Source organism: Salvelinus alpinus, chromosome 37, assembly GCF_045679555.1.
Source record: "Salvelinus alpinus chromosome 37, SLU_Salpinus.1, whole genome shotgun sequence".
NCBI lineage: Eukaryota > Metazoa > Chordata > Actinopteri > Salmoniformes > Salmonidae > Salvelinus > Salvelinus alpinus.
The window spans coordinates 14,767,133-14,780,721 of NC_092122.1; the positions used below are offsets into that span (position 1 = coordinate 14,767,133).

The 13,589-nt window shown below is 47.3% G+C and overlaps 1 protein-coding gene across 3 annotated transcripts in view; it reads right to left on the reverse strand.

Annotated features, from left to right (window-relative positions):
* Nucleotides 1-13,589, reverse strand: part of LOC139565741 (protein lin-7 homolog A) — a 45,549-nt gene that overhangs the window by 13,729 nt on the left and 18,231 nt on the right. For 2 of the 3 annotated variants that reach the window (XM_071386257.1, XM_071386256.1), the window contains exons 4-5: nucleotides 11,179-11,388; nucleotides 2,339-2,554 (exon numbers count right to left, since the gene is read on the reverse strand). In XM_071386257.1, the coding sequence (XP_071242358.1) occupies nucleotides 2,339-2,554; nucleotides 11,179-11,388 (426 nt within the window). The remainder of the gene's footprint in view (nucleotides 1-2,338; nucleotides 2,555-11,178; nucleotides 11,389-13,589) is intronic. The other variant, XM_071386255.1, reaches the window with a different exon arrangement.

Genomic DNA, 13,589 nt, shown 5'->3' on the forward strand with positions numbered 1-13,589 from the left:
CCAGTGATGATCCATGGCCCGGAGCCTCCAGTGATGATCCATGGCCCGGAGCCTCCAGAGACGATCCAAGGTCCGGCATCTCCAGCGACGGTCGGCGGTCCAGAGCCTCCAGTGACGGTCGGCGGTCCGGAGCCCCCAGCGACGGTTCCCGGTCCAGAGTCTCCAGCGGGGGTTCCCGGTCCGGAGCCTCCAGCGGGGGTTCCCGGTCCGGAGCCCTCTGCGACGATCTACGGTCCGGAATCCCCGGCGACGATCCACGGTCCGGTTCCTCCGGCGACGATCCACGGTCTGGTTCCTACGGCGACGATCCACGGTCCGGTTCCTACGGCGACGATCCACGGTCCGGAGTCCCTGGCGACGATCCACGGTCCGGTTCCTCCGGCGACAATCCACGGTCCGGTTCCTCCTGGCGATGATCCATGGCCCGGAGCCTCCGGCGACGATCCACGGTCCGGTTCCATGGAAGCGGAGGGATCTGCGAGTGGAGCGGGGTCTACGTCCCGAACCGAAGCCGCCACTGAGGCTAGATGCCCACCCGGACCCTCCCCCATAGAGTCTGGTTTTACGGGTTTATTCTCTGTTTGGTTAGGTCAGGGTGTGACATGGGTGGGCAATCTATGTTGTATTTTCTATGTTGGCCTGGTATGGTTCCCAATCAGAGGCAGCTGTCTATCGTTGTCTCTGATTGGGGATCATACTTAGGCAGCCTTTTTTCCACCTTAGTTTGTGGGATCTTGATTTTGTATAGTTGCTGTGTAGCCTGCAGAACTTTATGTTAGTTTTGTATTTTGTTGTTTTTCGGTGTTCATTTTAATAAAAGTAAGATGTTTGCCTACCACGCTGCACCTTGGTCTCGTCATTCAAACGACGAGCGTAACAGCCAAGTAAAGTTTCCTCTGTGGTATGTGTTATAAAACATGTAGCATCCCATGAGCATGAGCTCTTATTTGCTCAGCCATATCTCAAATAATTCACAAGCCACGCAGCTGAATTACTGACACAACATAGACGGTTATGACTGTACAGGGGATTGCAACTGCTTCGTTAACAAACACCCTGAAATAGATTAAGCGCTCATTCCAGGAACTTAATGTGTGCTGCAAGCAAATGTTTAATGAAAAATTTAAACGCTTGATGTAATCCTCTGTAACTTTTACCCGAAGGACAAGGCCTGGTATCATTGTGCAGTAGGAGCCTCTCTGACAGGAGCCTCTCTGGTACTCTCTCTGGGTATAAAGAGCACAATGGGTTTTAAAGAACCACTGAACATGCCGATTGGCACTTCTGTTTTTCTGTTGCTCATTAGAAAAACAAGATTTCAGTCTTGGAGGTTTGTTTCCGGACCGATTCCACGCTTGGTTAATGATGTTTGTCCCCCATGAGACACTGTAGATGCAGAAGCCTATTTCACTTCCTCAAAATCCCAAGAATTAATCGAAGATAACTCAAGAAATCTGTAATTACATTTGGGCGTTTTTGCTAAGGATGTTTAAGTTGTGCAATTTTACATCTGATTAAGGTGTTTGTTGCAGTATTTCTCAAGTAAAAAAATGCACAACATGCTGTCTTATGTAAACAAAGCCAGGGTGCTGGGCAGGTCTGTCTCAATGTATGCTATTGAATAGAGAGCAATCACTGCAGGTGTTCACCCCATGTTAGTAGGCAAATGTACTTAGTCTAATCAAAACCCATCCTTCATTTACCCGTTGTGACACACAATTGTTCCACACACTTTGTAGTCAATTTGGACACTAGAATAACTGTTTCTGACTCATATCGATGCCACATAGGCAGTTTTCAAAGGCATTCGTTGCGTTTTAAATGCTGTTGCTCTTTCAATGGTGCAATGTGTATCTCCAGACAATGCCAGCGTCCTTCAGTACACCCTATTCCCCAAAAACCTTTGAGGTGCTAAAGAGTCCCGTGTGGCTCAGTTGGTAGAACATGGCGCTTACAACGCCATGGTTGTGGGTTTGATTCTCACGGGGACAAGTGTGAAAATGTATACACTCAAGTCGCTCTGGATAAGTGCGTCTGCTAAATGACTGAAATGTAAAATCCCTGTCAGATCCTTAAAACAGTATAAATCTAAATGAAATCATAGTTTGGTGAAGATATGGCCAGTTTAGAGTACTGGTCTTCTTACTGTACCAGCTGTTATCTTCATCCGTGTGGTCCAACTCCTTCTCCTCGGTGGTCCCAGATCTGGTTTGTGCTGTCTTGCCAACACCTACAGTCATTTTTGGTGTGATAATGCCCATAGGAGTCGGCAAGACAGTACAAATAGATCTGGCACCAGGCTACGGTCCCCCACCCTTGAAGCAATGAAAAGCCTCACCTACGACAAATGGTTCTGCTGGGTAGTGAGGTTCTGCTGCTGCTGAGCCTGCATGAGGAGCTGCTGCTGCTGGCGGCGGCGGGCCGTGCGGAGCTTCTCGAAGCGCGCCTCCATCTCCTCCAGGACCTTGGGCGTGTAGCGTACCACCAGCTTCACACTGTCCTTGGCTGCCTTCAGAAGCTCCACCGCCTTTTCGTGGTGCTCCCCCTCCACACTCTGGGGAGATACAGTGAAAGAGAATGAGAGAGAGAAGAGACTCAGCACATTTAAGAAATGTGGTGGCAATGTGTTAGTGTTGTAGTGATATGGTCTCTGAAGTCTGCCTCAGTTTCTTAATTGGCATGGACAGAGAATTAAAGAAACCTTGCCAAGACTTTTATGTAAGCAACAATGACACAGTTACACAGCAGCAGCTTCAGTTTCTAAATGGGTACAACCAATTAGGTTTGAACTGGAAGTCAAATGTATTTTTACTTAGTTCAACAAGCATTGCATATTGGTATAATTAGTACTTCATCCTCAAGCCCAGAGTAATATACAGGACCAAGCAACATTCAAGGGTTTTTCTTTCTTTTTACTATTTTCAAAATAAATAATAAAGACATCAAAACTATGAAATAACACATATGGAATCAAAAAAAAGTTAATAAAAAAAAAAATATATATATATTTGAGATTCTTCAAAGTAGCCACCCTTTGCCTTGATGACAGCTTTGGCATTCTCTCAACCAGCTTCATGAGATAGTCACTTGGAATATAGAAGATAGCCCTATTTGGTAAAAGACCAAGTTCATATTATGGCAAGAATATCTCAAATAAGCAGAGAGAAATGGCAGTCCATAATTACTTTAAGTCATGAGGGTCAGTCAATCCGGAAAACGTAAAAAACCATAGAGCACTACTGTCACGACTTCCGCCAAAGTTGGTCCCTGTCCTTGTTCGGGCAGCGTTCGGCGGTCGAAGTCACCGACCTTCTAGCCATCGCTGATCCTCTTTTCATTTTCCATTGGTTTTATCTTGTCTTCCATCACACCTGGTTCCAATTCCCATCAATTACATGTTGTGTATTTAACCCTCTGTTCCCCCTCATGTCCTTGTCGGTGATTGTTTATTGTAAGTGCTTGTGCACGTCTGTCCTGGTGTGATTCGGGTTATGTACCCATTTTTTGATTGTTATGTTTTCCGGTGGGTTTTGTTATTAAACTGCACCGTTTGGAAACACAGTTTTTGCTCTCCTGCGTCTGACTTCTCTGCCGCCAGTACGCACCCCCTTACAGCTACGATGAAACTGGCTCCCATGAGGACCGCCACAGGAAAGGAAGACCCAGAGTTACTACTGGTGCAGAGGATACGTTAATTAGAGTTAACTGCACCTCAGATTGCAGCCCAAATAAATTCTTCACGGAGTTCAAGTAACAGACACATCTCAACATCAACTGTTCAAGGGAGACTGTGTGAATCAGGCCTTCGTGGTCGAATTGCTGCAAAGAAAACACTACTAAAGGACACCAATAAGCATACGATACTTGCTTGGGCCAAGAAACATGAGCAATGGACATTAGACCAGTGGAAATCTGTCCTTTGGTCTGACGAGTCCACATTTGAGATTTTTCATTCCAACCGCCATGTCTTTGTGAGACGCAGGGTAGGGGAAGGGATGATCTCTGCATGTGTGGTTTCCACCGTGAAGCATGGAGGAAGAGGTGTGATGGTGCTTTGCTGGTGACACTGCAAGTGATTTATTTGGAATTCCAGGCACACTTACCCAGCATGGCTACAACAGCATGCTGCAGCAATACGCCATCCCATCTGGTTTGTGCTTAGTGGAACTATCATTTGTTTTTCAACTGGAAAATTACCCAACACATCTTCAGGTTGTGTAAGGGCTATTTGACCAAGAAGGAAAGTGATGGAGTGCTGCATCAGATGACCTGGCCTCCACAATGACCCAACCTCAACCCAATTCAGATGGTTTGGGATGAGTTGGACTGCAGAGTGAAGGAAAAGCAGTCAACGAGTGCTCAGCAACAGACCCCGCCCTGTGCAACTGGGTCCTGGACTTTCTGATGGGCGGTGGTGAGGGTAGGAAACAACATCTCCACCCCGCTGATCCTCCACACTGGGGCCCCACAAGGGTGCGTTCTCAGCCATCTCCTGTACTCCCTGTTCACCCATGACTGCGTGGCCATGCACACTTCCAACTCAATCATCAAGTTTGCAGACGCCACTACAGTGGTAGGCTTGATTACAATGATGAGACGGCCTACAGGGAGGAGGTGACGGCCCTCAGAGTGTGGTGTCAGGAAAATAACTTCTCACTCAATGTCAACAAAACAAAGGAGATGATCGTGGACTCCCCCCCCCCCCCCCCCCACCATCCACATCGATTGCACAGTAGTGGAGAAGGTGGAAAGTTTAAAGTGTTCCGTAGCGTACACATCACGGACAAACTGAAATGGTCCACCCACACAGACAGCGTGGTGAAGAAGGCGCGATAGCGCCTCTTCAACCTCAGGAGGCTGAATAAATTTGGCTTGTCACCAAAAACATTCACAAACTTTTACCAATGCACAATCAATAGCATCCTGTCGGGCTGTATCACCACCTGGTATGGCAACTGCACCGCCCACAACCGCAGGGCTCTCCAGAGGGTGGTGCGGTCTGCACAACGCATCACCGGGGGCAAACTACCTGACCTCCAAGACACCTACAGCACCCGATGTCGCAGGAAGGCCAAAAAGATCATTAAGGACAATAACCACCGGAGCCACTGCCTGTTCACCCCGCTATCATCCAGAAGGCGAGGTCAGTACAGGTGCATCAAAGCTGGGACTGAGAGACTGAAAAACAGCTTCTATCTCAAGGCCATCAGACTGTTAAACGGCCATCACTAACATAGAGAATCTGCTGTCAACATACAGACTCAAATCTCTGGCCGCTTTAATAAATGGACTTAATAAAGGTATCACTAGTCACCTTAAATAACGGCACTTTAATAATGTTTAAATATCCTGCATTACTCATCTCATATGTATATACTGTTCTATACCATCTACTGCATCTTGCCTATACCTATCATTAGTCACTTTAAATAATGGCACCTTAATAATGTTTACATATCCTACATCACTCATCTCATATGCGACTACGGTTTCCGGTTTGGAGCGTGCAGTCGCAATTCCGCGTCGCTCCACAGGTAGTTTTACCATTTTCATTCATTTTCATTACAGTACAACGGTTTGATTTGTTTGATCTTAACGAGCTACATATCCGTCTTTGTATCAAAGATAATTGAGTAGTTATTGGGGTTATTGAGGTTCGCTAGCCAGCTATTTTCGTCCGAACGTAACAACGTAGTCAACACTGCTAGTTAGCTAGCCAGCTAGCCACCGAGTAGCAGCACAGCAGCATAGCAGCACTGGAGAAACGATTACATTACAACGGAACGACTTGATTAGTGTAGTGTTAGCTGGCTACACAGTTCTCTTTGCATCTGAGATAATTGTGTAGCTTAGAGTTGGTTAGAGTAATTATTCGGTTAACTAGCCAGCTACTTTCGTAACGTTACGTAGTCAACACTGCTAGCTAGCCAGCTAGCCACCGAATAGCAACATAGCAGCTCTGGAGCTCTGGAGAAACGATTACATTACAACGGAACGACTTGATTAGTGTAGTGTTAGCTGGCTACATAGTTGTCTTTGCTATCTTTGTATCTAAGATAATTGTGTAGCTTAGAGTTGGTTTGAGTAATTATTCGGTTAACTAGCCAGCTATTTTCGTCCACCGCCCTGCGCTGCCGTCTCCTACCTAGTCAACACTGCTAGCTAACACTGCTAGTTAGCCAACTTCTACCGAATAGCAGCACTGTAGAAACTCACACTACAACTTACATTACAACGGAACGACTTGATTAGCGTAGTGTTAGCTAGCTACATAGTTGTCTTTGCTGTCCTTGTATCCAAGATAATTGTGTAGTTTTTGAGAAATTGTCGAGGTTACCTAGCCAGCTACACGTTCAAACAAAGTCAACAACGCAGCCACTGCTAGCCAGCCTACTTCACCGCCAGCAGTACTATATCATTTTAGTCAATAAGATTTTATTTTATTTTTGCAACGTAAACTTAACTTCCTGAACACAGTGTAGTCCACTTGTCATTCTAATCTCCTTTACATTAGCGTAGCCTCTTCTGTAGCCTGTCAACTATGTGTCTGTCTATCCCTCTTCTCTCCTCTCTGCACAGACCATACAAACGCTTCACACCGCGTGGCCGCCGCCATTCTCACCTGGTGGTTCCAGCGCGCACGACCCACGTGGAGTTCCAGGTCTCCGGCAGCCTCTGGAACTGCCGATCCGCGGCCAACAAGGCAGAGTTCATCTCAGCCTATGCGTCCCTCCAGTCCCTCGACTTCTTGGCACTGACGGAAACATGGATTACCACTGACAACACTGCTACCCCTACTGCTCTCGCCTCGTCTGCCCACGTGTTCTCGCACACCCCGAGAGCTTCTGGTCAGCGGGGCGGTGGCACTGGGATCCTCATCTCTCCCAAGTGGACATTCTCTCTTTCTCCCCTGACCCATCTGTCTATCGCCTCCTTTGAATTCCATGCTGTCACAGTTACCAGCCCTTTCAAGCTTAACATCCTTATCATTTATCGCCCTCCAGGTTCCCTTGGAGAGTTCATCAATGAGCTTGACGCCCTGATAAGCTCCTTTCCTGAGGATGGCTCACCTCTCACAGTCCTGGGTGACTTTAACCTCCCCACGTCTACCTTTGACTCATTCCTCTCTGCCTCCTTCTTTCCACTCCTCTCCTCTTTTGACCTCACCCTCTCACCTTCCCCCCCTACTCACAAGGCAGGCAATACGCTTGACCTCATCTTTACTAGATGCTGTTCTTCCACTAATCTCACTGCAACTCCCCTCCAAGTCTCCGACCACTACCTTGTATCCTTTTCCCTCTCGCTCTCATCTAACACTTCCCACACTGCCCCTACTCGGATGGTATCGCGCCGTCCCAACCTTCGCTCTCTCTCCCTCGCTACTCTCTCCTCTTCCATCCTATCATCTCTTCCCTCTGCTCAAACCTTCTCCAACCTATCTCCTGATTCTGCCTCCTCAACCCTCCTCTCCTCCCTTTCTGCATCCTTTGACTCTCTATGTCCCCTATCCTCCAGGCCGGCTCGGTCCTCCCCTCCTGCTCCGTGGCTCGACGACTCACTGCGAGCTCACAGAACAGGGCTCCGTGCAGCCGAGCGGAAATGGAGGAAAACTCGCCTCCCTGCGGACCTGGCATCCTTTCACTCCCTCCTCTCTACATTCTCCTCTTCTGTCTCTGCTGCTAAAGCCACTTTCTACCACTCTAAATTCCAAGCATCTGCCTCTAACCCTAGGAAGCTCTTTGCCACCTTCTCCTCCCTCCTGAATCCCCCTCCCCCTCCTCCCCCCTCCTCCCTCTCTGCGGATGACTTCGTCAACCATTTTGAAAAGAAGGTCGACGACATCCGATCCTCGTTTGCTAAGTCAAACGACACCGCTGGTTCTGCTCACACTGCCCTACCCTGTGCTTTGACCTCTTTCTCCCCTCTCTCTCCAGATGAAATCTCGCGTCTTGTGACGGCCGGCCGCCTAACAACCTGCCCGCTTGACCCTATCCCCTCCTCTCTTCTCCAGACCATTTCCGGAGACCTTCTCCCTTACCTCACCTCGCTCATCAACTCATCCTTGACCGCTGGCTACGTCCCTTCCGTCTTCAAGAGAGCGAGAGTTGCACCCCTTCTGAAAAAACCTACACTCGATCCCTCCGATGTCAACAACTACAGACCAGTATCCCTTCTTTCTTTTCTCTCCAAAACTCTTGAACGTGCCGTCCTTGGCCAGCTCTCCTGCTATCTCTCTCAGAATGACCTTCTTGATCCAAATCAGTCAGGTTTCAAGACTAGTCATTCAACTGAGACTGCTCTTCTCTGTGTCACGGAGGCGCTCCGCACTGCTAAAGCTAACTCTCTCTCCTCTGCTCTCATCCTTCTAGAACTATCGGCTGCCTTTGATACTGTGAACCATCAGATCCTCCTCTCCACCCTCTCCGAGCTGGGCATCTCCGGCGCGGCCCACGCTTGGATTGCGTCCTACCTGACAGGTCGCTCCTACCAGGTGGCGTGGCGAGAATCTGTCTCCGCACCACGTGCTCTCACCACTGGTGTCCCCCAGGGCTCTGTTCTAGGCCCTCTCCTATTCTCGCTATACACCAAGTCACTTGGCTCTGTCATATCCTCACATGGCCTCTCCTATCATTGCTATGCAGACGACACACAATTAATCTTCTCCTTTCCCCCCTCTGATAACCAGGTGGCGAATCGCATCTCTGCATGTCTGGCAGACATATCAGTGTGGATGACGGATCACCACCTCAAGCTGAACCTCGGCAAGACGGAGCTGCTCTTCCTCCCGGGGAAGGACTGCCCGTTCCATGATCTCGCCATCACGGTTGACAACTCCATTGTGTCCTCCTCCCAGAGCGCTAAGAACCTTGGCGTGATCCTGGACAACACCCTGTCGTTCTCAACTCACATCAAGGCGGTGACCCGTTCCTGTAGGTTCATGCTCTACAACATTCGCAGAGTACGACCCTGCCTCACACAGGAAGCGGCGCAGGTCCTAATCCAGGCACTTGTCATCTCCCGTCTGGATTATTGCAACTCGCTGTTGGCTGGGCTCCCTGCCTGTGCCATTAAACCCCTACAACTCATCCAGAACGCCGCAGCCCGTCTGGTGTTCAACCTTCCCAAGTTCTCTCACGTCACCCCGCTCCTCCGCTCTCTCCACTGGCTTCCAGTTGAAGCTCGCATCCGCTACAAGACCATGGTGCTTGCCTACGGAGCTGTGAGGGGAACGGCACCTCCGTACCTTCAGGCTCTGATCAGGCCCTACACCCAAACAAGGGCACTGCGTTCATCCACCTCTGGCCTGCTCGCCTCCCTACCTCTGAGGAAGTACAGTTCCCGCTCAGCCCAGTCAAAACTGTTCGCTGCTCTGGCACCCCAATGGTGGAACAAACTCCCTCACGACGCCAGGTCAGCGGAGTCAATCACCACCTTCCGGAGACACCTGAAACCCCACCTCTTTAAGGAATACCTAGGATAAAGTAATCCTCCTAACCCCACCCCTCCCCCTTAAAAGAGTTAGATGCACTATTGTAAAGTGGTTGTTCCACTGGATTTCATAAGGTGAATGCACCAATTTGTAAGTCGCTCTGGATAAGAGCGTCTGCTAAATGACTTAAATGTAAATGTAAATATGTATGTACTGCTCTATACCATCTACTGCATCTTGCCTATGCTGCACGGCCACCGCTCATCCATATATTTATATGTACATATTCCCTATTCATGCCTTACATTTGTGTGTATAAGGTAGTTGTTAGATTACTTGTTAGATATTACTGCATTGTCAGAACTAGAAGCACAAGCATTTCGCTACACTCACATTAACATCTGTTAACCATGTGTATGTGACCAATAAAATTTGATTTGATTTGATGTTTCGGAACTCCTTCAAGACTATTGAAAAAGCATTCCTGGTGAAGCTGGTTGAGAGAATGCCAAGAGTGTGCAAAGCTGTCATCAAAGCAAAGGGTGAAGAATCTAAAATATATTAGAATTTGTTTAACAACATGATTCCATATATGTGTTATTTCATAGTTTTGATGTCTTCACAATTATTCTACAATGTAGAAAATAGTAAAGAAAAACCTTTGAATGAGTAGGTGTGTCCAAACGTTTGACTGGCACTGTATATTTTCACATTACAATTCTGGATGTCACGGAAATCAAATTAATCCTTTACGAAGCTTGCTTTTTTAAATGTATTTTTACCCCTTTTTTTCTCCCCAATTGGTAGTAGTTAGTCATGTCTCATGGCTGCAACTCCTGCACGGACGGAGGTCGAGAGCCATGCGTCCTCTGAAACACAACCCAACTAAGCCACACTGCTTCTTGACACAATGCACATCCAATGTGTCGGCGAAAACACCGTACACCTGGTCAGCGTGCACTGCGCCCGGCACGCCACAGGAGTCACTAGTGCACGATGAGACAAGGATATCCCTGCCGGCCAAACCCTCCCTAATCCGGACGACGCTGGGCCAATTGTGCACCGCCCCCATGGGCCTCCCGGTCACGGCCAGCTGTGACAGAGCAGTGCTCTGCGATGCAGTGCCTTAGACCACTGCGCCACCCAGGAGGCCATGAAGCTTGCTTTTTAAAGTGTACATTTGATTAGTGTTTGTCTGAAGACACTTTTATGTCCAAACACATGCTGACATTACCATGTAAATTGGTTTCCATTTGATGGTGTAAATGGACAGTTACGGAACAGGATTCAGCAAGGAGTGACTTTGAAGGGCTAAACCGCTAAGCCGTGTGAAGTTTGGAACACTTTGCTCACGGTGACATTGGCTGCTTCTAAAAAACGGTCGCTTTGTAATAGCTTTTGTTGTTGCCCGTTGCTTTAGTCGTAGATAGCGCTCCTGTATCTTGGACGCTGGCTCACTATAGGCCTATTTTTATTTAGGTCTTCAGAAAACCAATCACTCTGCTTGACCCAATCCATATTGTGACAGTTTGACTCAAGGTTTAGACAAAATGCTTCCCCGCTCGGATGTGGTTTGTCAGGAAAAATGTCAAGCTAGATGAGAAAATTAATACCTTGAAATATTAACTACAGCACACAACTGTGTTTGGGACTCGTAATATAGAAGACGCAAATTCACAGAATATCATAAATAGGGTACAGAGTTATGTGACTAGACCTAGCGGCAATCGTAAATAATCTATACATACCACGCCATTGACAGACAGGAGCTGGTCCCCTCGCTTCAGGCCCCCGTGCCTCTCAGCCAAGCCCCCTGGGATGATACGGGAGATATAGATGGGAGAGTTCTGCTCCTTGCCGCCCATCACATTGAAGCCCAGCCCCTCCTCCGTCTTGGGCAGCTCCACCACTCGGGGGTGAGAGTGACCCTCGCTGGCCGCAAAGGCTGCAACTGTGGCCTGCAGAGAGCGACAGAAGAGAGGATAACGATCAGACCATTATTGGTGTATTCAGCACTAACTCCATGCCCTATTCCTTCCTATTCTGTCGACCACACAAATAGATTAGATAATGACGATACTAAGTGCATGAACTGGGATTGCATTTCCAAACAGCCAAATAAGTGTACAGACTTAAATTCGCTCTGTGGGTGGGACCTTCTGGCTTCTCTCTCTAAACAGGGCTTAGAGACGTCCAGTAGGACTGAGAATAACAAAGTGAGAACCAAGGCGATGATGGTGATGTATTGTATAGCCATGTGAGATGTTTTCTGGCTCTGTAAGAACATGGATTAGCACATATCTGTCGCCGCTGGAGAAGAAGACGCAAGATAACTTTCACCCCCACTAACTAAATGTCTGTGAGCCTGCTTTACTAAATTCCACTGGCTTGGGATGGCTTTCAAGTTCTAGAGGAATCTTCTTCTCGCCTTGTCGTCTGAAACAAAGTGTGCAGGAGCTTGTTAGCCTAGCCTGGAAAAGGAACAGCAGATGTACATCGCCACAGGTGCCGGTCTGTCAAGTCTGTCTCATTATTATTATTAAGCAATACTTTCTCGGGAAACTGCAGGGGAAAAAGGCCTCTGTTTCAAAGCTTGGCATATGTGGATCCAAAAGTTTTCCCTAGCAGGTGAAAGCCCAAAGCTTTGAGATCCTCCACTCTTCCGCCCCCCTTCCATCTCTCTCTCCCACTGTGAGGTAAGGAAGCACTGTGCTCAGTATGCCACCATCACCTCTTTGGCTAACGGCATACCGACCTTCACAAGTTTATCTCCCTTCCTGGGAGGAAGAAACTAGGTGGCATACGGCTGCCGCAAAAAAAGTGTCTGGGGCGAACCAAAGAAAAATGACAGCTTACTGGGAAATTGCCTAAGTAATGTCAGAGTACCGTATGGAAATGACTTAATTTCAACAAAATGTTATTATCATCAGCCATCAGTTCAGCTCAGTCTTTTCTCTGGAGCACCATAGACTAAGTGGTCTCCCATCTCTGGAAGATAAAAGATAAAATCCTCAGGCCAGGAATTACAGTCTGGAATTTATTCAATTAACTGGGTAATAAACTGAATCAAGTGCTCATGTTCTCAGGTGGAACACATTTTAATTGGTAAACGCTCACCAGCAACAGTTCACCAAAGGCATCTAAAATAACATCTACCCTGCTAATGCCTCAAGATTGCTGGTGTATCAAGGTATCAAGGGACTATAACACATTTTTTAGGCCCCCAATTTCCTACTTATTAAAGTGATTCATGTGAAATGTGCTGAGTGCTGCCCTCCAGGTCTTTGGTCAGCGATGTACTTGAGATGTACTTGGAGACGAGGCTGCTGAAACAAGCACCGGCTCAGCTAAACGGAAACTCTCAGGAGGGCGGCACTTTCAAAAGCAGCGCACCATCTCATTTCGATGTCATCGATTGAAATCACTCCCATGGGCGTGGAAGCCAGTGAACGGAGTTTGCTCTATGTTAATTGCTGCTCCGCTGGTGGCTGTATTTAATATTCTTTTAAAAAGATTGGTGATGGACAAGGACAAAGCTGAAAGGTACTTCATGCTGTTGTCATTGCTTTCTTGTGTAAACAGGGTCATAAGGACAATCTGGCTTGCTTTAACACTGTGAAGTACAAGCCTCAAGGCCTCTTTCATGATTTGTAAAGTAGTTTGATTAGACGGATCTACATTCTCTCTTTCAAAACAGCCTTTGAATAAGCTTTGGGGGGAAAAAAACGTGTTTATGATTATGCACTTTATAATGTTGAACAGGGACCTTGAATATTCCACAAAAATTGGATACTTAAAGGGAAATGAAAAGGACACGTCACTGTAATAGCAGCATACCATCAACCTCAAAACCATTTGATCTGAGCAGGCTAGAAAGAGTATTTTGATATTCCATCAACATCAGATACAGTGGTGTCCTTCAATAGGCCGAAGCTACAGTTGAAGTCGGAAGTTTACATACATTTAGGTTGGAGTCATTAAAACTTGTTTTTCAACCACTCCACTTCTTGATAACAAATTATAGTTTTGGCAAGTCGGTTAGGACATCTACTTTGTGCATGACACAAGTCATTTTTCCAACAATTGTTTACAGACAGGTCATTTCACTTATAATTCACTGTATCACAATTCTAGTGGGTCAGAAGTTTACATACACTAA